At 35.3% G+C, this 24,772-nt stretch overlaps 2 protein-coding genes across 10 annotated transcripts; both read right to left on the bottom strand.

Annotated features, from left to right (window-relative positions):
* Window positions 1-384: 384 nt before the first annotated feature.
* On the bottom strand, window positions 385-4,712 carry LOC107820522 (F-box protein At3g07870-like). 6 transcript variants are annotated; one of them, XM_016646817.2, is made up of 3 exons: window positions 4,404-4,712; window positions 2,347-2,411; window positions 385-1,753 (listed from the first exon to the last, which is right to left on the bottom strand). In XM_016646817.2, the coding sequence occupies exon 3, from the start codon at window positions 1,739-1,741 to the stop codon at window positions 545-547; it is 1,197 nt and encodes a 398-aa protein (XP_016502303.1). In that variant the 5' UTR covers window positions 1,742-1,753; window positions 2,347-2,411; window positions 4,404-4,712; the 3' UTR covers window positions 385-544. The 6 variants fall into 6 exon arrangements, with proteins under 6 accessions (XP_016502303.1, XP_075093844.1, XP_016502304.1 ...); XM_075237743.1 differs by having other exon boundaries at window positions 385-1,780; window positions 4,404-4,711; XM_016646818.2 differs by lacking the exon at window positions 2,347-2,411 and having other exon boundaries at window positions 385-1,780; window positions 4,404-4,711.
* Window positions 4,713-5,881: 1,169 nt separating this feature from the next.
* LOC107820521 (phospholipid--sterol O-acyltransferase-like) lies at window positions 5,882-20,320 on the bottom strand. Of its 4 annotated transcripts, none has more exons than XM_075237740.1 (16): window positions 19,951-20,320; window positions 17,906-18,041; window positions 15,843-15,987; window positions 14,864-15,033; window positions 14,690-14,766; window positions 14,160-14,373; window positions 13,908-14,085; window positions 12,255-12,354; window positions 11,144-11,238; window positions 10,507-10,558; window positions 9,614-9,685; window positions 8,580-8,748; window positions 7,327-7,431; window positions 7,166-7,250; window positions 6,994-7,083; window positions 5,882-6,297 (listed from the first exon to the last, which is right to left on the bottom strand). In XM_075237740.1, the coding sequence occupies exons 1-15, from the start codon at window positions 20,158-20,160 to the stop codon at window positions 7,002-7,004; spliced, it is 1,890 nt and encodes a 629-aa protein (XP_075093841.1). In that variant the 5' UTR covers window positions 20,161-20,320; the 3' UTR covers window positions 5,882-6,297; window positions 6,994-7,001. The 4 variants fall into 4 exon arrangements, 2 of the variants coding, with proteins under 2 accessions (XP_075093841.1, XP_016502298.1); XM_016646812.2 differs by having other exon boundaries at window positions 13,908-14,082; XR_012702677.1 differs by lacking the exons at window positions 5,882-6,297; window positions 6,994-7,083 and having other exon boundaries at window positions 7,327-7,421.
* Window positions 20,321-24,772: the final 4,452 nt, after the last annotated feature.

Below are 24,772 nucleotides of genomic sequence, written 5' to 3'. Positions count from 1 at the left end.
TAGAAAGAATGAATAAAATTTGATGCTTTATGCTAGAAATTGATCTATTTTAGCGATGACTGAATTAGTCGACCTTCACGCAAAACCGGTGGAAAAAAGAAATGAATTAAGCAGTAGTAGAGCAGGGAACCGGCCATCATCACAAGTACAACAGACAGATAAGTGAGTGGCTAACAATTTGATCATAGCTAATTGTGAGCGTAGAGAACTCTCATCAGCTTTTTAAATTTTAATGGAGAAGGAAGTCTTTTACATGAACTTGTGGGTTTTCAGGCTTCCGCATTTGAATTCTGATTGATTCCGAGGGCATTTTGTAAATTCCGGATATGGAGAATTATTGTTGAGGACGGTTGATGTAAAAGAAAGAACACACAAGTGGACATACGACGTTAAAAGTGATTTATAGTCCCATAATAAAACTCAATAGCACACAGGTAAAAGAAAAACACAGAAATGTGTTCCAACTAGAGTATTTACAAAGTGATTTTAGGAAGCAAAAACGAGTAGGTTTCGGAGCAGCACTAAGGGTGTGCTGGTTAAATAGTTATACATCCCACTGACCTTGAGGACTATCCCATGAAACAAGGGACTTTACATGAGGCATGTAAATTTGCACATCTCCAACATTAACCTCCTGCATTTCTTCAGCTTCAATATTGTAAATATGTAACAAAGGGTTTCCTCTTCTCTTGAAAAATATTTCTGTCGTCCAAGCACAAAGTGGAACAAATCCTGTGATATCATAGAACCTATTGATGCTATATCTCTTTATCCAATTTTCCCTTAAGCCCTCCTTGTTCAAGATCCATACCTGAATCAAATTCAACGTCGCATGAGTTATGAAGCTCAGGGTGCCTTTAATCTCAACAAGCCGATCGTTTTTTGTGCTGTTGATTGGTAAAGGTACAGTTTGGAACTTCTCATCATGAAATCCCAAAGACACAACATGGTTACAACTGTCCCTCTTTGGAAGCCAATACAAAGCACCAACTGCTGAAACAGATCTACGAGTAGTACTGATTGATCCGAATTCTCCTGAATTAGGTCCATCCACTGCATGCCATGATCTTGTAGTGAGGTTCAGGATCTCACAGCGGATGTGTCTATGTTCGTCGCGGAACAAGTGTACTACTTTATAAGCACCTGTGAAGTGGCTGAACATGAACCCGTAACACTCCTGCGCGAAACCAATTGTACCAAGAGGCATTCTAATGTGGTTCCTTGTACTTGGATTTACAACTACTAGACCTCCGTTTTTCTTAATTCTAGCCAGGACCAAACCGTTGCAGGCAGCCAAAACGCACTCTAAGTTCCTCAAATTTGGCATACAAACTTTGTGGCCTTCGCCGCTGTGGATGTCCCAGAAATGGAAGTAACATTGATTTGGCTTATCTGAAGGTAGTGGAAAAGGTGACCGTATGTTTTCCTCGCGAAAGGACTTTTGAGTAATTAGAACTGTCTCAGATTGACGAAAGTGAGCTTCAACAAAAGCCGGACTGTTGATCATGTTGAGAAGTGTCCTGCATACGCAACGCAGTCTGCAAAGAGTTTCAGCTGGAAGTAGAAGAAAAACCTTAAAAAGTAAGTCATAAGGAAGCCAAGTTCCCTTGGTCTCTAAATTATTTTTCATTTCTTGTTTTGTTTCCCTTGATGTTGAGCTTCGTCTCAGCTGTTCAAGCGCGATTGTTTCTACAGATGACAATTTAAGCCACTTTTTACCTCTTGGCCACCTGTCCCTCATGACGTAAATCCTCTGCAATCACAAAGCTCTAAAATAATTCTGCAGCCAAATGACAAAACATTTTTAAAAGGAAAACAGCTTCATGCCAGTATTTGGTTATTCGTTCGATGTTTGGGAGGGTGGGCCAGAGGATTACGAAAATTACAAGAATTTCCAGCACAAAGTTTCAGCAATCTGCTTAACTCATAGTTTTACATAGAAAACTCCATCAGTTGTTTGTTCTTTCCATATGGAACTTAATGCTTGTCTATTCCCACCTTACCTAACCTTGGCTTTTGTCTCCACAATGACAAAAAGATGCCCTTGTCACGAGGTTTTTACAAGGAAAAACTGCAAAGGAAAATTGTTGAAGAATAAACTACAAGGACCATTAGCGTCTTTACGCGGAAGAATGGCTTCACAGCCATTTGCTAACTGAGAAGATGTGAAAATTACTCAATAAATTAGCAGGGATAAGTCAGGAATACCAACTATTTAGTGAAAAGAATTCTACTTGTCCCTTCATTTTTCTTCGCTTCTTACTTTACAAACAAAACACAAATGAGCAGATAGGACAAGCGAATGTAACCAGAACCCATGGCACTAAAAAAGTTCAACTTAGTTACCTATGATGATAAGTTCATAGCTTGATACCCCAGCTCATGCTGTGGTGAGTATCTTAACATCGGACCTTGAAATGAGCAAAGTCAGACAGTTGAATTTAGTTAGTGAAAACCAATCAACACATCAGAGGTTTTCAATGGAAAATTACAAAAGTTACTGAATGAGACACGATTGAGCAACAAAAGAAAGAAAAACAGTCCCCTAAATGAATCCTCTCCGAAATCTGTACCAAATGACAGGAAGAACAGAAGAAAGAATTGTCACCTTCTAAAGTACTAAAGGAGTGTAGCAGTGTTAGCAAAGGCGAAAAGCACAAAAAAGCTCTAAGGTCAGTTGGGGCTTTAAGCGCAAAGCGTAAATAAAGCGTGGGCTTTAATGAAGAAAGGCGCAAATAGAGAAAAACTACAAATATGTATGTGTAGTCCAAGACTAATATCTATAAGCATGAATATCTAATAATATACAAAGAAATTGAAGAAAATTTACGATAAAGTGAATTTAAGTGGTAAAAGTTAAGTACTCTTCCCGCAAAAGTAAACTCATTTCTTGCCTTCCAAAGCCAACAAAATGGATACTATTTATCAGTACATGTTTAACTTATAAACAATCTCTGCATTGTTTAATGTAATCTTCGAAGCATGAGATTTCTTTCTTTTGTTCTGCTAGAAGGAATTTATAAATTATCTCAAACATTAATATGCAGGTCCAAAATTTAACTTTTCTTTTTCTTCTTTATGTTTTGAAAGTAAGAAACAGATTTGGAAAGTTAAAATGGGATTAGAACCCCTGTCTAGGAAGCAAACAGTCCTAAAAGTTAACATTCTAATCCATTTTTAACAAAATCAATCATTGTTAGAGTATCAAGCCCCAATCTCACAGTAAAAATTCTAGAAAGCATTTCCCAGTCATGCCAGTCCAATTGTTTACCTACAATTTTCCCCGTCATTTGAGTTTACTAATCACCTTTCAGATGAAACACCTTAAGGTAAACAGAAGAGATAAGCCTAGTATCATGCCCAGAAACATGGAAACACGGATAAATACATGGGAATGACAGTGAAAATAATGGTATTAAATGTTCAAAAGCTCGGTCAAAGAAGAATTTAAGTTATATATACCAACAATAATTAATTTCTACATTATAAATGTAGTTCCAGTTTAAACAGGTTACCATCTTTTACATGCCACTGATCATGCTTATTATAGACAATTTACACGTAGTTGGCTTTTAAAAGACCTATACTGTAAAAAAAAAATACTCTTTCTGTGTATAAAACTTTTAAGTCTGTCAAGCAAATATATGACTTTCGCTTTGAACGCCTTTTACCGATTTATTCTAGCTAGTTAAAACTTCAGAGTAGTCAAGTTAAACTACAACAGAAGCACCTTACACTGGTCTTAATCTTGTAATAAACCAATAGTATCACTTATATCAAACATGCTATAGTCAATGCACTATTAGTAACACCCTAAAGTGTAGTGGCAGAGCCATCTTTAACCAACACCAGAAAATTACACTAGTATACAATAACAGCAACAACAACAACACAGTGACTTCCCACAAGTGGGATCTAGGGAGGTTAGTAAGTACACGCCTTACCCCTAGACAAAAAGTTTCTTTCATGCATTAATACTATATAAAGTTGAATTCCCTTTACCTTTTTTTTAAATATATTTTTGATACCCCTAGTGAAAATCGTGGCTCCACCGCTGCGCTCTGACACTGCTAAAGTGTATATATACTAGTTCTAATTTACTACAAATTTACACATATTGTTGATCCATCTGTTGGACCTGTTAGACAAATAGCTAATTAACAGGAGCTCTGATAACCCAATTCAAGTAAATATTAGCAAGGAAGTTAAAAAAAAACACCAGAAGTGTAAGATCATTCAAAGACCAAAGTAGGAAATAACAGCGCATGGTTCCTTCAGTATATTGTTCAATGATCGCACAAGAAAGCAATTAAAATAAGGCATGATATGATGATCACAATCTCAGACACAAAAGAAAGTAAAATTAAAATAAATTACTTTTAATTTTATAGTTCATGGCTGACCTTGGCTGTTAATAGGAGACCTTTCTTTCCTGACGATGATGATCGGCGAACTCTGGTCAGTGAGCATGTGAAAGTAGACTCAAGGTCATAGCTTTTTCTCACAATTATCTTAGGTATTATATTTATATATTGGGTCACGATAAAGTTGTCTCGTCACTTATATGCAGGTGACTAATCAGTGATGTAGTGATGTATTATTAGGGTAGGCGGTGCACTTCTTTTTCGGACCTTGCGTGAATATGAAATACTTTGTACACCAAATTAACTTTTATCCAAAATAGCTTGATTCTTGAGCCATGCACTATTGTATTTAAGTGGCGAGAGTTGGAGGGGTGAACCCATTATTAAGGATTTAAAGTTAGCTCTAGATACGAATTAAGGTTTTAAATTTGATGATTTGATATTAGAGTTTTTACAACTTATTATCGAAAATATTAAGTTCACTTGATAACACGCTACTTAGCCCTAAGGAATTTCTCGATCATTAAAAAAAGAATTGATGGTTGATCGATCATTGGAATTGACTTTTTAAATGCAGCCAATAAGGGGTAAGTTTGGAGGAAGTCTGACACGGAGAGAGCGACTCCTATGTGGAATAATGGGAGGGAAAAACCTAAGTAGTCCCTTAACTATAGGGCAGGTACATTTTTGTCCCTATTATTATATAATGATGGACACAAATGGCCCTTTATCTTTACAAAAATACTGAGCACTTAGTCCTGGTCAAAGAGAAAACACTTAACTAAACGCAAAGATAATAGCGCTACGACTAAAGACTAAACAACTGAGATGTTTTATGGGGATCCAGTTTGATTTACCTCTAAATGAAATTGATTTTCTGGCTTCTTGCTTTCTTGGATTAATCTTTTCTGTTTCTAGACGATGAATTGCTCATTGTTATTTCATTTTTGGTGTAAAGAAAACTATATAGATGAGGTTGACTCTTTACTAGACATCATAGAATCCTTGTAAGATGAGGAAGAAAATACTTTTGCTTTTTCTGGAATCTGTAAATATGGCTACCCTACCATCACAGCCTTTGTGCTGATGTTTAATGCAGTGTTACCTTCCTAAAAAAGAAATTCAAAATGAACATCACGATATTATATTTCACTGCTTAATTAGAAGAGAAAAATTGAAACACATCTATAGTAATCGTGTAAGAACTTCAAATCACATCAAGATGAACTTTGAAGGAGTAGAAAAACCTACTTTTGGAATTCAGATTACTAAGATCAAAGATGCAACCTTTGCAAAGCAGAAATTCTCATGCATGACCATAGTTTTATTCAAATAGTTGATTCTTTTCAAGTTATCATATCAAACAGAAAAGGTGAATAGAAATGCTTTAGTGTATTCAACAAAACTGTCCTTTATAGCCCCAGCAGCGGCACTTGGTTTTATTCTGCATTTGCCGATTTTCTGTTGTTGATGACAGATTACAGAGGAAAGAATGGCGAAAAAGACATTCACTTCTCGTGCTTGAACACGAATAATTCATCCATGCAAAGTCTTGGATTGTGTAATTCCATTATCTAAATATAGTCAAAACTAAATAACCAGTGGAATCTCAATATATGGATTACATTTTCAGACGTGTGATCAACTTTGGCGTCAAAACACCAATGCATATAAATGATCATCATAGTCTTCCTTAAAATGAATAGAGCTATCTTGACTCTCCGTTGTAATTACACTCTAATGTGGAACATGTTCTGGTGCTACATTTGATACTCTACAAAATTTCTTCCATTTGGATGTACAGGTGATCAAACTCTAGTTTATGATACACAGACAAAGTTGGATGCAACGCAGTCCAGACGAACATCCAGTCTTTGCTCTCTGAATCATTAGCCCTTGTTCTTCTAATATTTGTGGAATGTACATCTGCTTTCTGCAAACCACATGAAAACTTATCCCTTAAAAACAAAATTCTTCTGGCAAAAAGAATGTTACAGGTGCTGTAGAAAAGTGATGAATTAGCATAGTACGAGGGAAGTTGGTCTTCCAACTCATTTATCAATAGTGAAAATAGACTCCTTTTTGCAGACTTGGTATTATTTCTGGAGAGTCCTCTAGTTTCAGCTCAACATCATTAATAGTCCCCCTTGTTATTAGGTTCTTGAAATTGGGAAGCTCCTATTCTGGAGGAAAAACCAATTCTACGGCTGCTAATTCGAACTTTTTTCTTCTCTCAGAAAGATAGTCAGGACCATCAGATATGATTACTCAATGAAAGCACAGAACTATCACTTAATAGTTGCCCAGCTTTTGCCTCCCACAACTAAAGAATTCAAAGCACCAAGAACATCACAAAATCATACATCAGAAAAATAATAAGACCATCATTATTCTGCACCCTTCAAGAAATAAGCTGGTTATTCCTCAAGCAGTGAGGTATGTAAAAGTACTTCCTAAGTCACGATGTAAATGGGGGACAAATCAACATCCCTTGCTTTGAAGCACAAAGTACATTTTAGCAAGTCTCGGTCCTATTGTCAGATATTTTGGTTGTCATTTTAGGCTTCCCTAGGATAATGTAGCTGTTGAATATTCCTTATCCCTTTTAGCAAAAAAGAACGAAGCATACCTTAAAAATCATACATAGTGCGACAGGAGATCATATGTAGAATTCTTCAATCTGCAACTCTGCCCCAGGTGAACATCCCCGAATAAATATCTGCATCATCGTAACCGGAGAAAGGTGGCCTAAATACAGAAGGAGAATATTATTTTGCAAAATTTAATTGAAACACTGTTACCTGTATTCACAATGTTCAGGCCATGCGCATCGGGCTTTCCCATAATCCCAATAGCAGTCCTCATCCCTCAGAGGCCCACGCTTTGCTTTTTGTTGCAATGCTTTACAATGTCAATAAAAACTCAACATTCATAGTATAAGTTAATGAGGAAACAGACCCACCTTTAGTAACAAAGTTAGACTTTTTATCAGGATGAATATCATGCCACATCTCAAGCCACAGCTCCCGCATCAAAACTGGAGATCTGACAATGTTCCTGTGATTTGCTACCCAAGAAAATTTACACTCATCAGATCGACAATTTGCATGAGGTGCAAAATGTCTAATTTTGATTCAATATCTTACATCTAGAACAATCCAACATTACCGAATTTATTCAATGCAGTTGGACAAGATCTTTAATCTTGCATCATATGGAAGCTGAACATTATATATGCAAGATTGATTTGAGGTATAAAACGATGTACCATGTCTTAAATCTGTCCCCTGTCAAATGCTTACGACTGCCGTAAACCGATGAAGGAACCAAGAAAAGTAATTTTAGTCTATGGAATTGGACAAGCCCTCAAAACATGCTACTAAGGTAAGCTGGAAATTCCAATGAATAATTATACAAGAAGAAAATTTAGGGTGATCTTCTGCAAAGCTTAACTATTACAATGACGCTGGGGCATGCATTGGAACATAGAAAAGATATTCAAACACCTGTGTGTTCTTCTTTCTTTCCCTTTTTTTGTGATATTAAAAACGGAAAAATATCCCATATACAAGAAGTACACAAAAAAGTAAAGAATCTACAACGTATTATGATTATTTATGAACGACATCTAATCTTCTGTACAAACTGGAATTTCATTGGTGCACCAAAAAGGAGAATAAGAGGCTCCTCATATATACATGGTCGTTCTCTATCCCCCTCAAATACCTGTCTGTTCAATGATAAGTTGGTATTTACCAACTTATATATGCTTTTTACTTGAATTTTTATTTTGTTAATGGAGAAAATTAGTGCATTCATTGTGGTTTTATTGTATATTTCAGGTTTATACATTGGAGAAGGGGTTTTGGAGAGAAAACAAGTCAAAAGAAGCCAATTTGAAGAAAAGGAGACAATTCCAGCCATATTTGAAAGTGGCTGAATGGACAGAAAACTAGCCAGAAACGTAAGAGCTGGCTAGAGACGCGAAAACTGGGCAGAAACTTAGAAATGAAGGCTGTATTTGTCATTTGACTTGGGACAAATTTGTGGAACTATAAAAGCTAGACTCAGGAAAGCGGATGGTGAACCGGAGGAAAGAAGATATATCTAGCCAACAGAAAGAAGTGAGAGAGGGGGCAGACACAGCATTCTACTTAAATAACCAAGAAATTCCTTTAGAAAACTTTAAACAAGAAATTGAGATACTTCAGATACCTTTATCGAGCTCCCAAACTGCTGTTCTCTTTCCTGGAAAACTTTCAGAATCCTCATAATAGGTTATGTACTTCACCGTAGGTAACCTTGTCATATTGGGGATGATATCTTCGCCATGTTGATGCTCTATATTTCGATGCACTTGTACATCTGAGCCATCATGCTCTGACTGATGTTGTCAAAGACAGAGAGTAAGATAGAGCTGCAGTTGCCACTGAGTACCAATATAAAAGCTAAAATCATTCACAAGCAAGTATTAGAGTTTTAGCAGAAAACTGGAAAAGTATGAGGTCATATGACTACAATTTCATGAATATATTATGTTTTCCAGAAGAAGCCAATCAGGTGAAAGGGATCTACTGAAATAAATATGCATAGCTTGGTTATGTGGACCTTCGATCCGAATGAATCATCCTTTCCACGGAGGTATACATCTTTGCCTAGCAGCAGGCAAAGATTTACCTCCGTGGAAAGGTTGATTCATTCGGATCGAGGGCCAAATAATTCAATCAGGATAGTTGCCGCATTGCCCTTCTCTGACTACTCAACCTGAGGCAGACAAACCGCCGAATCAGAAAAATTGGGTGTAATTCAAACCGCACTCAAAGGTAGGGCTTACAGGGCCGATGCTGACACGACAAAAGCTAGGGGATCAATTTGTAGGAAAAGGTGGGGATCTTTAAAATGTGTTGGATCAAACTTTCGAGTATCTGAGAAATTACTAACAATAATCAGATCTATCATAGTCTTTTAGACAGCTCTTCTAATGTGTCTGTGTGGGGTGTTGAGATTGTGTTGGAGCTATTTTCATATGCTTAATATAATTAGTAGTAAAGGTGGTAATAATGGTTGTGGTTTTCCTACTTGACTGAGAATAAGATCAAACAAAATATCGCATACCAAAAAGGAGGACAGATGATCTTTATGAATTTCAAAAGAATATCAATTTACACCTTCAAATCATAAAAGAGAACTGATCTGAGGGGAACAATGGTACCTTAGACATCTATATCTATGACAGTGCTTATGAATACCTGTGGTGTCCTTGTTATGTTCACTTTTGGCCCCAGCCAATTCTTGCACCAGGAGAGTGAATGGTATGGCACCTGCGAATCTGCTTCACTTAATAAAAAAGAATCCCTTTCTTGTAACATAGTCATAGATACGAAAGTCATCATAATCAAATGGACCAATCTAATTTTAAAATAACACTACTTCCACTGTCAGATTTTAGCAGATAACTTATTCTAATATAAACCTTACTCCTTTTCAAGACATAATATGACTTTATTTCAGATCTTAAGATTACAGTTACCTAAAGTTCATTTTAAAGATCCTATTTCATGACCAATCCAACATTTTAAGTAAATTTATTCAGTAGCGGTAAGCACCAATGAAATAACATTTCAACGTGCAGTCATTGACTTTAATAATATTAGCTACTTGTTTTTTCCAACAATGGTGTATCTGGACCAGCTCGTGCATTTGGCATATGCTACCTCCCACCAACACACAATTACTTATATAGTTATATTACTAAAATTTGAATTTCGTTGAATTTCCTATGAATTAGTACTTTTTATAAGTAGTTAAGTTGGGTACTAAAGGTGATGAGAATTTAAAAGCATTAGTTAGTAGGCCATAAATGTCCGATTGTAAAAATAATTGTTGCCCACTGTTGAATTGTTTGACCAACTCATCAAAAAGCTTAAGTTGTTTGAGAGAGCACACTTTTATTTACTTAAGTATGTCTTTAACACGCCCCTCACATGCGGACTTGATTCTTTTTGATGAGTCAAGCATGTGAAAATTCTTTTTGAAAGAGAGCTCTCTAATGTCATTTTAAATTTCAGAAGGGAGGTCATTTCAATAAATCACAAAAACAAATTATATACTTAAACATGCATGATCTTATCCTTCATCATACCGTCTCATCCCCACTTGTTGCACCTGGGTTTCCTTCAACCAGATTTCCTGACCTAAAAGGAGAAAATTTGAGATACTGAGAAGGATCCAAATTTTCAAAAGTCAGTATCCAACTTCAATGAGGTTTAAGAAGAATAAGAAGAGGAAGACAAGTTAACATATTCTATAATGAAATGCTCTGATATATATATATATATATATATATATATATATATATATATATATATATATATATATATAAAAGCTATATTCAATAATTTCATATTCTATAGGAAGAATGGTTGATTTAGTATCATGCACATAGTCAGTCTTATACTCCATGTTGTCTGCTATGCAAATTAATACTAAGGATTAAAAATTGGAGGTTAGGGATTTTAAAAGAAGGATAATGTCCTGCATGCAAAGATTCAAAATTACATACTTTCACAAAACAAATCATATAACTTAATCTTATTTCGATTTATTGCCAACCCTTACAACGTTCTGTCTCAATGAAGCTGTGAAGGACCCGGGTGGCATGGATGAGGAAAAGAAGATGAAGTAAGAGCAACAATAATAAGTGAAAAATAACATGTTCAGATGTGCTGTTCGGAGAGACCTTTTCAAAATATGCTATCAAGATGCAGAAAACAAGTTACCGTGAATACAGAGATCCTTCAATTTCATATATCACATCTGTTATAATCCAATTATCAGGATAAGGCTTCCCACTGGGTGCAAAATAGTAACCAACCTGTTATTCAACATGAAGAAAGCGGAAAAATATTCAGGATCACATACTGAAGGAAGAACATAACTAGAAGCGGGGAATACAATCACATAGAGGCATGTAATGTAATGTGGATAGAAGACTAATGTCATTAAATCATTTTTACAGGGTGGGGGTACTAGTGGTAGACAGAGGTTGGTGCATTGAGAAATACAGCCAACTAGGGAGAACACTATAACCAGCTTGTTTATTTTTTCCTTTTCTTACTATTTCTTCAATCATCATCTTTTTCTTGCTTTTTTTTTACTTTTCTGCCGCAAGCAACTGATGGATATGGTAAACAAGTTTTTCTTTTAGAATAAGAAAACGACAACCAAAACTTTTAAGAAATCAAGCATTACAGCAAATGTTGCTCAATCATAGCTAACATGAAATGGTTGTAAATAAACACATAGACTTTCCGTTTCTGATTTCTTAAACCACATATCAAAAGAGGCCTCATAAAAAATTTCAAGTTGGAACTTTCAACTGAATGTTTAGAAAGAACTAGGGATTAGAACAGATACTTTCATCACGAAACTGTCATGTGAAAGCAATACGGACAAAGAATTATAATAGACAGGCCTAGGTTGATCAACAGCAGATATAAATTACAATCTTCATGCTGGTCGCTAAGTTTCATCAATGGTTAGTACCATCCCATCTCCAAGTAATTTAATAATTTGAAGACTAATTCGAGGCGTTCTAGCTGTCCTGTCCGCTTCAGATGAACAGTCACCTAGAGCACTAGTTTTCACTTTTAGGTTTTGAAGAAGTTAAGAAATTAATACAAGAACATGATGAACTCGCTGATAAACGAGCACAAGAAAGTTGACTTAGTGTGTATGCTGAATAATAAGTGTAAAACAAGTAATACTGAGTTCAATAACAGCATGTGCCTACAGCCAAATCATCTACGTTAAAACACATATGCACAACAATCATAATGAATTTCTAAACTGGCTAGAGCAAGAAATTGACCCTTGAGAAGAGAAGAATACCTCAGTCTTCGAATCTATGCCATAAATGCAGAATATGTTCTTGAGAGGTGGTCTTTCCCAAGGTGTTAGAGGATTTAAAATCGGATCATCATGGTAAGACCTGAATTTTAGATGTCAGAACATAATATAGCTAGAGCTAATTAGCATAGAACTAAAGAACAAATAAGCCAATAGCTGATAACTCATGGAGAAACGAAAGGGGGAAAAAAAAAAAAAGATAAGTATTAAGCTAGCATAAATTACTTCCACCATAAAACATTCTTTTACATAAACACAGCTTAATTTTTCACCAAATTTTACGTAGTTACTGAGTCCATATGCACAAGACTCTGGCTAGCTCTAAGATTTTTTTTTATTTTTATTTTTTGGAAATTGAACTGCTCTCCAAATTTTGCATTTTAAAGTTTTAGTTAATCAAGTTTTGCTCATTTTAATTCATCTAGCATCTTGAATTATTTTCAATTTTTTCAATATAATTTCTTGCCGAATTGGAAGCACAGCAACCTGCATAAGTGATTAATGACAGTTGTGGACTAAGGAGTAAGAACTAAATAATAAATTAAAGCATCAAATAAAAACTTTTAAATTTTAATATTGTTCCAATAATTCAATGTGGCAAAGTAGATACTCTATCACCATCAAGAGTGTTTAGGTTAAAACTGTAGTTATGCAATTCATTATAAATTAGGTGTCTTTATTTGATCTATTATATCTTGCGTGAACGCAGGATGCTTCGTGCATCGGCTGCCCTTTTGCCATACTCTATCTAAAAGTACAGGATTCTAATGGCAACAAATTAAACTAACAGAACCACCTTTTTATAACTTATCATTGTTAGTTCATAAGTCTATCAGGAAAGGCTAGTGTAATTTTGCCAAGCTAGAGGGGATGTCCTCTGAATAGTGGCAAAAGGAGAGGAAGTTCAGTGTAATGGGACCTTCCATATATTACAATGTATTAAGATATTCACATGTGAAAAGATTTTAAACATATGAGATCAAATTTAAAATATAGAGTATAACATTGGAAATAGTATTATTAAAGGTTAGTTTGACTTCAATGTTTTGAACCTAACCGCTTCTCAAAATGAAGCCCTTTTAAGACAGTAAGTCGGAAGTACGTCAAACAAAACAAGATGAAGGGAGTATTATTACAGCTTTAATTTGATATGTGGACATTGCTACATTTAGTTAGTTTTTAAATAAAATAACTCTAGTTTTAAAATAGAGATTACATCTCTGAAATCAGCCAAGGTATATGCTTGATTTCCCTTTGTTAGTTGAATCATGTCAATCTTTGAGAGGACAATGTCCAAGTTGCCTTGTTAATAGAATCATATCATTCTTTTTGGGACAATGAAAGTAACACAAGCAAAACATGCTAGTTTCTGTGAGCGTTGCAACACCTCGATCCATGGAGAAGTCAAGGGAGAAAATATATTTTTTCATATGTTCCGACCTCTGGAAAGACAAAAGGAAATAAAATAAGTTCAACATTTTCACGGAAGGTACAGAAAATTCATTTCCTTCAACAAGCTAAATTATATCTTGAGTTTACTGGATATGTTACATTGAACACATCAAGGACACTATCTTCTTATTGCATTATCTGAAAATGTTGCATGGACGTAAAAAGATTTGTTGTCATACTCACTTTTGTAAAAGGTGCAAGAGCCTTTCGCTATCAGGATCATAATCCTTTATGGCTTTGAAAAAGGTCCCATCAGAGACTTCACGAGCAGAAAAGGACAATTGCGTCGGAAATCCACATTCCATTCCCGACAAGTTAGCTTGGGCAATTTCTACAAATGATGGATAAGCCTCATCCCCTGCTAAGACATATTAAAAGCCCATTAGCACAAGTTATGCTAAAGACACAACATGCTCGTTGGCCTTTTGGTAATACCTCGAATTGAAGGAACTTCAATATTGATTATGTTTGTTGGCCAGCCAGAATAGTTTGATTGAAGCTCATGCTCATCGCAATGGTAGGCGTGATGGTTTTCCCGGTTTCCGCCAGAGAAATGCCTCCGGTACACATTATCTGTTGTACAATATTTTGAAAATGGCAACATCCACATAGAAGATCCAAAAGTATTGAACATCAGGCGAGCTGTCCCCTGATAACTTGGAAAACACAGATGCCACATCAATGCAGATATAATATCTAATGTTTTACGAATTCATAAGAATGTCCAGATTTACACCTTTTATTAAGTTTCCTAATATTTGAAACAAATACAAGAACTTTAGAACAAAAAAAATCTCAAATTCACATTTCTTTGATGAATAAAAAAGTAATCTCTAAAGCTATCCAAGGAGCGTGCCTTGCGCAACCTAGAATTTCTATGTCTGAACTGCACAACCTAAAGGTCCTAAACATACATAAAGGTAGCCTACCGCATTAGAACTTAAGTTGGATTAAAAAAATAAAACCTCAGAAACAGGAAGACCAAATGTAGCCCCCGATAATGTTGCTTTGACTGTCTCAATAGCACCAAGAAGAGGAGCTCCTGAAACCACAAGAAAGAGCAATTCCAGATAAGTAGCTTTCCCTAATTTCTGAGATAAGACTGGAGGTCAAATAGTATTTAGGTTAGTAAGGCATACCAACAGCAAAATAGGCATGAATGTGATCGTCTAGCCATCGCATATACTCTTTCGGAGCAATCTCTAATTTCAACCACTCCAAGAAGTATCTAAAGACATTGTTACCTAATGAATGAGCGAAAACTATTGAAGGCCCACCACGAAGTTTAAGAGCAGTTTCAAAAGTTAGCCTGCCAGAAAGAAAAAAGAGATCAAAACCCACCATATAAAAGACATGTACCAGAACAATTACGAAAAGAAATGCTCGAACACTCAAAAGAACAGAACAGTAAAATCAGCAAAGTAGAAGGTTTAAAAGATGTATGTGAAGTATGGGGAGGGGGAGGGGAAGTGGGAGATGCAAAAACAAGTTGTTAAAAGGTAACAGAGATACTTATGACACAATGTATTTGGAATTATCAAAGTTATTTCCTGAACACACCATCCCACCACGCCTGGTGGGAAAGATGAGTTCTCTGTGTAAATTTGAACTCATATTTTGCGCAAACAATCACATCGGCACCATTTTGTGCACAAAAAAAATCTTTTTACTTCACACAACGATACCTAAGAAAGATCTCTAGTATAAAAAACTGAAACAAACCCTCCACTCATACATATTGGAGGATTGGGCATTTTGAAAAAAAGGCAAAAAGAAAAACTGTAAAGTCACTAAGTTTTCCATTGTCATAAATTCTTACATATTTGATACAGGATAATCTTCCCAGGCCAAAGAGGAAGCAAGAAAGCATTGTATTGGGTTCAACCCAGATCTTCAACCATTGTATAAAGTAAATATCTTGCTCACTGCTACAAATTTTGAAACAGAATAGATGAAAGAAATGGATAATTCTACTTTCTACTGGGAAAAAGGAATTGGAAAGGTTTACACTTCTCTACCAATCAACTTGTCATTTGAACTTAGGAAAGAATCATTTAGTGACATAATAAACACATATATCTGAATTCAAGGCACAAATGGTATCATGAAAATACAAACTTTAGTTTGTGAAAGTAAAGATCTCGCTCCTCAAGCTTTGATGGAGACAATCTCCAGTCATATGGAACTGCGATGATTGCATTAGCCTCGATACCAAATTCAATGCACCACTTAACCCATTCTTTCCACACTGATGACAGAGGACCTGAAGAGGAATGGGGTTTGGATCAATTAGAGAACCAAAACAAGAAGCAGAATCATCACTTAAAGCCCTTAGAGTAACAAAGATATCTATGGCAATTGGTCCTTCACTGACGACTCTCTGTTATCGTCCTTTTTTGTAATTTCATATTCATATTTAACTAGTCCTTTAAAATAATATAACCATAGAATCCCTACTGATTGGTCTTGACAATCCAAGAAAAGGGCAGCAGGCAGAAGTTCATCAGTCTCACACTAAGGAAAATGGTTTTGAAGTCATAATTTTAGAAGTTTTTGCCCATTCAGTTCCGTGTCTCATTAGTTCAACCAAGTAGAACAAAGTTAAAAAATGTGCTCAGAAAATATAGAAGAAGAAGAAGGAAAAGGATAAGAACAAAGAAGGAGCCAAATCTTCTTATGGCGAACAAAGTGGTCATAACTGCACATAACAAACATTTAAGCCAGATCAACTTCAAGAATCCTGAACTTATCTGGACACTTAAAAAAGAACAACTCATATTTTAAAGCTTCGACGAAAGGCTGTTGCAGGCAAAACCCCATCAGATAATGTGAAGGGCTAGGTAAAACAAATACATAAAGAGTTTCCATTAGTGTGTAAAAGCATCTTCCGCCTACAAACTTGACAAAACACTGTTCTAACTTATTAAGTTGTACCAAACCGAGAAACGACTCAAGCTGAGTTGATAAACTGATTTGTTTCTAAATTTGGTATTCACTTAGAAAAAGAATGATTATATTGGGTTTGATTTAGTATTAAACGAAGAAAAAAAAAAGCTAAACCGGACCAAACCAACAATGTATATATCACTTTGTAAGTTTGTAAAAATAAGCGTATTTGTTTCACAGATATTTAGAATTATATATAATTTTTCAATAGATTTTCTTCGTTTCCTCCTTTGGGTCTGTGGCCTTGGCCTTGGCCTTTTTTGGTCTAATTCTTTTACAATCCCAGTTAAGTCCCACTTGTGCAACAACCATGTTCAATCAAAATATGCAGAGTATAAAAAGGCAAAATTATATTTTTGTTACTGATAAAAAAGCCAAATTTTGGATAGAAAAAAAAACCACAGAACCACTAAGAACCGGAACCTGAATAGACCTAGTTGGTTTGGTTTTTTCATAGGTAAAAATCGGCTCAAACCAAACCACACAGACTCCTATCTAGACCACTGTTCTCAAAGGCAAAAAACGTGCAATGCCAAGGTCTAATTGGATGCTAAGCTAAAGCACAGTTAAAGGGCGCATTAGTGAAGGCACAAATGAAGAAAAAAGTATGTACACACTCACATAAAACACAGCAAAAACTAACTACAATCAAAACAGCAATTATATCGATAAAGGAAATGAAACAACTGCAATTAAGCAAAACAAATGAAGTAAAAACAATGCTAATCTTTTTCCTTTTTGATCAGCAAAGTAAAAAAGAATGTTAGTCTATGTTCTCGAACCAATAAATTTGTTTCATTAGATACAAAGATGCAACTTTTAAGCTCCTAATCAAATCTATTAACTACTGTATTTCTAATAGTTTCTATCACTATATCTCGGGTTATGTTTTCTTAAGTTGCTTTGCTAAATATTTTACTGTTTAGTGTCACTCTTATTGAGACAGAACCACGGCTCACCTAAGTTCTCAAAATTTTTGAAAAGGGAAGTTTTTGCTGAATCACACGCTTTAGCGCTTGCTAATTATTAACTACAATGAACCGCTGCCTAACTGAGGCAAAGCGCCCAGCCAGCTGTGCACCTAGCTACATGTGGATTAAAAACAGGCAACTTAAGATGTTACCAGTGAAAATCAGTTCAGTTTCATGTCCTGGCTAATGGGGGCTTAACATCTTGAATTCTTATTCCACTTTACTAGAAGTGCAAAGGAATTGCATGGAGAACAAATCAATCACCTGTAATGTATCCCGGATCAAGCTCTGTGATAGCAGAAAGGCCACTGTCAGGTCGAGACTTGCATTCCCGATGATCTGTTTGATTGTAAGGATCCAACATCATACACTTCAGCCAGCAATTCACAGCAGAAAGAAGCTGTAAGAAAGATAAATTGTTAACTTATAAACAACAACTATGTCTCAAGCCAAAGCAAGTAGGGATCAAGCTATTTGAATCATTACTGTTATGCTGCTCCATTTAGGCTCATTTTGGTCCAATATTACATAAAATAATAACCCAGCGAAGGCAAAGCACAAGGTGATTTCTTCTCGTCTGCCTAAACCTTGGCAGGCAGAGTCACCGGTACCTGTGCTGGTGAGAGAAGCACAGAAGCACGTACCCGGTGGAATAATCGAGTTGCGTTTAAGCAGGCCTGAACACCGCCCCCATAATAAAAACTAAAATAATAATAATAATAATAATAATAATAATGATGATGATGATGATGATAATAACAACAACAATAAAATCTTCACAAAAAGAAAACAAGCTTCTCTAGCACTATAAGTTCTATATGTTTTTTACTGACACATAAATCTCTGAGAAGACTAAAAGACTCCAAGCAACATCAGACTTAAAGTAAATATAACATTACTAAACTCAACCAACTAATGGTATAACCAACGTAGATCTTTTTCTTGCATTGTGCCCTACTTTTCACTAGGTCTGCATGGATTTGTAGATCTTTCGAGACAACTTAATTTCATGTGATTCTACGTAAAGTTAAACTAATAGCATCAGTGCTTTTGTATCACAAAAGCAAGATCCTGACAGCACATAGTACTTTTGTATGACTGCAGTGGAAGCAACATCTCATGAATGGTTAGATATCAGTAATTTGCCGCATAGAGCATTTCCCCAAAATCATTACAAAAGCAAGATCATATCTTTCAATGTAGTGCACCAGAAAAATCGAAAGTAATTGAACACCTTGAATGTTGATCTGAACGAGGGAAAGATTTCAAACAAGAAGCAGAACGAAACATGAATCAACATCCACGTCCTCGTCACTTATATACCGATTGCCCCATTACTACTTCATAAGCTGGTATCATTAGTTTACTATTACAATATGAAAAGGCTGGTAATTAGTGTATGATAAAACTCACAGTTCAAGATCAAACTTTCCTCCACTCAATCAATCAACTGCACATCGTCGCAAATTAGTTGGGGTCGACTATTCCCCTATATACATTCCATATTATTCATGTCAAATTTATTCCAAATACTATAAAATAAAAAAAAGGTTCGCTATTTTCCAATTGGTAGAAAATCTTTTCCAATTTTCCCATATTTGGTTGGTCAAACTGTTATGTTTTGGAAAGACGTTTTCTCTAGGAAGACAAGTTCCTTAAAAATCAGGAAAATGACTTCCATGGGAGTAGGAAAATAAGTTCCATAAGCAGCATTTCATGCTTATTGTCTCACCCCCAAAATGTTTGGCTAGATTGTATATATATGCTTTAGGGACAATATTTTCTGCTTTTACCAAACACCAGAAATAAGTAAGAAACCCGCTCTTTTTTTCAAGAAACATTTTCCTTCGTACCAAACACACCCTAAATATCAATCCCAATTTGATTGGTATTACCTTTAAGGATTATTTGCTTCTATAGTGTTCTGTTCTTAACTAAATGTGCATTGCTTAATATTTTGATTGAGTTTAAGTTCTATGGCGTAAAAATTATCAGGTCACGTGAAAAGGTAATTGCAGGTAACGTTATTACCTAAGCATTGATGATAACCTAAAACAAATGGTAATTATTAAGTAACCTTCTATAACAGGTTAAATCACACTGATCATATGAAATTTTTTACACTAACAGAGTATAAAACTTAAATCCTTTTACTTAATGCATGAAACTTCCGATCGTACGGAGTACTTATAAAGTAATTACAAAGTGAAACTCAAATACTAAGCTTGCACAAATAAACAGTGAACAATATCATTATCTCTACACAACCAATTAAAGCGACACAATGTCTAGAACTTTTGATTACTTACTTTGGTGGTGTCGAGCCAGACTAAATCGAGAGGATTGAAATCCAGAGGAGAATAAGGGCAGTCCAATATTGACCATGCTCTTAGTTGGGTGGATGCAAACCCCGGGATGATAATTCCCGACAGCTTCGAGTAATCGCCGGCGAACTCCCCGCTAACGGCAGCTAGGAGGAGGAGGAAACTGACGACGATGCACACGTGTCCTCCTCTCATTGGCTAGAAGAGAATTTGTTTTCCGTTTTTTCACATGAACAACAGCAACAGGTGTCTGGAAAATTGGAAAGTTTGGGGCCAGAGGACTGACTTTTGCCGTTGGGAGTTAGAAACTTTTCAATGTTGCCTTTTTCTTTGCATCTAAAAATGAATTCAAAAGTTGATTTTTCTGAATAAAATAATCATATGTAAAATTATACTATTAGAAGTGTAATACATTAGTATAATTCTATAGTTCAGATTTTTTTAAATGTCTGAAGGCTATAGTCACGAAAAATTGCTAACTTGTATAATACTAAATGATTTGTTAACAAAGTTGTACTATATGATAACAGTTGATTCGTTAGAAAAATACCATTTTGCAAGTATTATAGTGCAATTAGTCACGTGTATATCTTTGTAAATACAATCATGTAAGTTGTAAATGAATATTTATAATAAGATAATAGTCTTTCTATGCTGAACAGATTAGATTAGGGTTTACAACAAAAGTTGCAAATTTGAAATAATACATAAGCTTGATATTTTGTCCAAAATGATTGGTTTTTAGCACATTTAACAATAATCTATATGTTTGAATTTACACAAAACATGCACCTAACAAACATAGTTTATAGATGTTTAATTTTTATTTTTTTTTAACATTTTAACAAATTAAATGCCCTCAAAACATTATAAGCGCCCATTTGGACTAGATAACGCTTTTCAAGCTATTTTTCTGCTTCTATAATCATTGCATATTAGACTTTTTATTCTTTCATTTTCAAGTTGTCTTTTGACATTTAACCTTGGCTCAAGTTTTCTTTGAGACTGATCTCAAAAAGAAAACTTTTTTTCTCATAAAACATAAAGGTGTCATACCAAAAGCTACCTCATAACCTTGTACCCAGGGTCACATGGTTAAGAATTTAAGATCCGCGATCGTCTTTTTGCTTTTCAAAAATATCTTCAAGATAGTATACCTCAACTTAGAATAATGACAACTTAGAATACTGACAATTCTAGTAATATCATAATTTATTATAAAGCGAAAATGTTTAAAACCTAATTTTCAACTATACATTTAATCTTGCATATTATATTTCTGAATTATTTCAAAATGAAATTATTACCGCCCTAAAACTAGACAACCAGATTACATTGCATGCGCCGGAGTTTATATTAAAAAAAAAAATCCATTTTCCCCCTATTACATCCCTTTTTCTTTATTTATCATTTTCTTTCACACCCATGTTCTCTCTTTCCTCTTTCACTGATGCCACATTACTTGGAGCTATTAGAATCAGTGGCGGACCCATAATTTTGTGTAAGCGGGTTCAATCTTATAAGTATATAAATTTAGTCGTAAAATAATAATTGTCAAGTGGGTTCAAATAAAATATTTATGCAAAATTTACACAACTTTAATCCTAATTTATACATATACACAATTTTTTTTTGTGAAGCGGGTTCAGTTGAACCCGCTAGCCACCACTTGAGTCCGCCACTGATTAGAACAGAACTTAGGGAAAAGTTGGGGTGGGGTGACAGTTCTGCAGCCAATGAGCTTTTTCATCGTTCTTGTAAAAGGTGGCCTTATTTTTAGGTTTTTTATTTGTGAGCCTTGTTGGCACGTTTGGAGCCTTTTATTTAAGGCCTTGTTGGCCAAATAAATGGCCTTGTATTTTGAGAGGATGTGGTCAATTGTTGGTCAAGCATTTCTTTCTTCTCTTCCTATATAATGAGGACTCTTTACTCATTTGGAAACACACCAACAAGACTTGAGTCTTTATTTCTTGTTTCTTACTTTCTTCCTTTATTAAGAGTGTTTTGTATGAGAGTTAGTGTTGGGAAGCACTTGTATGAACCCTTTCTTTGGAGTGATCTTGTGAAGTTATTCCCTTAGGGTATTTGGGATTAATTAGAGTATTTACTCTAATTTTATACTCTCTTTTATACTCTTATTGTTATAGTAAATTGCCCGTCTCCGCTTGTGGACGTAGGTCCCTTTGACCGAACCACGTTAAATTTGTGTCTTCTTTATCTACTTTAATTGTCGTTGTTATCAACTTCCATTGTCTTTATTATTGCCATTATACCGTTGTTTGGCTATATTCCACACTACCCGGATTCCCAATCCTAACAAATTGGTATCAGAGCCGGATCAAATCAGATTTATTTCAGTAGCCAATATGACTCTAACAAAGACCTATGTTGAGAAATTTTACCGAAGTGCAAACTTCGGAATGTGGCAATTAAAGATGGAAGCTATCCTAATTCAGGATGGCTTAGACTTGGCATTGCAAGGAAAGGAGAAGAAGCCGAATAAAATGACGAATGAGGAGTTTGCCGTCATAGACAAAAGGGCAAAAACAGGTATCATTTTAAATCTCTCAAATGATGTTTTACGTGAAGTTTCTGTAGAAACCACAGCCAAAGGCATATGGGAAAAATTGAAAACCTTATATATGAAGAGGACGGTGGAAAATAGACTTTACCTGAAGCAGAAACTTTATACAATTCGTATGGGTGAAGGTACCTCTATTCTCTCTCATCTTGACACCTTTGATTCCATTCTTATGGATTTGAGTAATATAGATGCTGAAATTAAAGATGAAGATCAAGCCGTGTTACTGCTTTGTTCTCTACCCCCATCTTTTAAGCATATAAGAGATACTATGCTTTATGCAAAGGATAATATCTCTTATAAGGATATTAAATCTATCTTAAAATCAAAAGAACAGATAGATAGTGATATTACTGGGGAAGCTAGTGGAACTCAAGCGGGAGTTGGCTTGTTTGTTAGGGGCAAATCCGACTCCAATTCCAGATACAATAATTTAGAGTATCGCTATTGTCATAAGAAAGGCCACAATATTTCTGAATGCTATAAACTGAAAAATAAAAAAAAAGCATAAAGAAAGAAAAAATGAGCACAAAAATACTGACACCGCCGAAGCTAGTGTAGCAACTGATGAGATTGAGGGAACTATATTTTTAGCAACTGAAACTAGTTTCAGATTAGAAAATGAGTGGATTTTAGATTCCGGTTGTTCATATCATATGTGTCCTAGCAGGGACTTATTTTCTACATATGATTCAGTTACAAGTGGAGTTGTCCAATTGGGTAACAATGTTACTTGCAACGTTATTGACAAAGGTATAATTCAGTTCAGAATGCACGATGATGTTGTAAGAACTCTCACCGATGTTAGATATGTTCCTGAGTTGAAGAAAAAACTCATATCTTTGGGCACTTTAGAATCCCTTGGGTGCAAATTCACTAGTGAAGGTGGAGTTTTAAAAGTTTTTCAAGATGCTCTTGCGATCATGAAAGCACACAGATCTGGTTCGTTGTATACTTTATTGGGCTCCACTGTTATAGGCCCTACTGCAGTTTCGGTATCAGACAACTTGTCTGATTTTGATGGCATTAAATTTTGACATATGCCCATTGGGGCTTTTGCGGAGAAGGTGAAACAAATTTACTATATCAGCCAAAATTAGGCCAAGGTGGAGATTTGTAAAAGGTGGCCTTATTTTTAGGCTTTTTATTTGTGAGCCTTGTTGGCACATTTGGAGTCTTTTATTTAAGGCCTTGTTGCCCAATAAATGGCCTTGTATTTTGAGAGGATGTGGCCAATTGTTGGTCAATCATTTCTTTCTTCTCTTCCTATATAATGAGGACTCTCTACTAATTTGGAAACACACCAACAAGACTTGAGTCTTCATTTCTTGTTTCTTCTTTTCTTCCTTTATTAAGAGTGTTTTGTATGAGAGTTAGTGTTGGAAGCACTTGTGTGAACCCTTTCTTTGGAGTGATCTTGTGAAGTTATTCCCTTAGGGTATTTGGGATTAATTAGAGTATTTACTCTAATTTTGTACTCTCTTTTGTACTCTTATTGTTATAGTAAATTGCCCGTCTCCGCTTGTGCACGTAGGTCCCTTTGACCGAACCACGTTAAATTTGTGTCTTCTTTATCTACTTTAATTGTCGTTGTTATCAACTTTCATTGTCTTTGTTGTTACCATTATACCGTTGTTTGGCTATATTCCGCACTACCCGGGTTCCCGATCCTGACAGTTGTTTATATTTCTTGGGGTTTACAGTGGAAGGATGAAGTTGGAGTCACCATTGCTATCCCATTCGATTAGTTTCAAAAATTGCAAATCATTCTCCATTACTTTCATGACAAGATGGTCTGCAATTTTGCCATTTAGTCTCATATCATGGGGATCGGATGAATGTTGTGGACTTGAAATTATATTAGGAAAAAGGGTACTAGGCAAAAGAAGGTAAAACTTTTTCATTAAGCCACTAGAATTTTTTCAAAAAAACTGATTCATCATTTTATGTGGGAACGTTATTAGTCGATCCGGTGAGGGGGAAGTGTGAGATGATAGATGACATGGAAAAAATAACTACGTACGTAATAGCTTAAGTTTTTTTTAAAAAAGAAAATTTGATTGTATTTCAAAGAAAAAAAACATATCATGATAATTAATTAAATATACTACGTCCAAAAAAGATGCGGGCATTGGCAGGTCACAGCACAAGGAAACGAGAAAGTAAAAAGTATAGAGACATTAATTATTTCCTTGTCCCGCCAACCAGTCTCTTCATTCGGCAGCT

Source organism: Nicotiana tabacum, chromosome 19 (assembly GCF_000715075.1).
Source record: "Nicotiana tabacum cultivar K326 chromosome 19, ASM71507v2, whole genome shotgun sequence".
In the NCBI taxonomy this organism is placed as follows: domain Eukaryota; kingdom Viridiplantae; phylum Streptophyta; class Magnoliopsida; order Solanales; family Solanaceae; genus Nicotiana; species Nicotiana tabacum.
Note: the sequence above shows the minus strand (reverse complement) of the source record. Positions and strands in the feature narration are given on the sequence as shown.

Bases quoted from the DNA above. Each gene is read 5' to 3' on its own strand.
- LOC107820522 (XM_016646817.2), bottom strand. From the start codon at position 1,741: ATGAGGGACAGGTGGCCAAGAGGTAAAAAGTGGCTTAAATTGTCATCT.
- LOC107820521 (XM_075237740.1), bottom strand. From the start codon at position 20,160: ATGAGAGGAGGACACGTGTGCATCGTCGTCAGTTTCCTCCTCCTCCTA. The intron at 12,355-13,907 runs GTGAGTATGACA...TCTAAAATTCAG, and splicing joins CTCTTGCACCTTTTACAAAA to GTCTTACCATGATGATCCGA. The intron at 11,239-12,254 runs GTATTCTTCTCT...GTTGAATAACAG, and splicing joins GCATAGATTCGAAGACTGAG to GTTGGTTACTATTTTGCACC.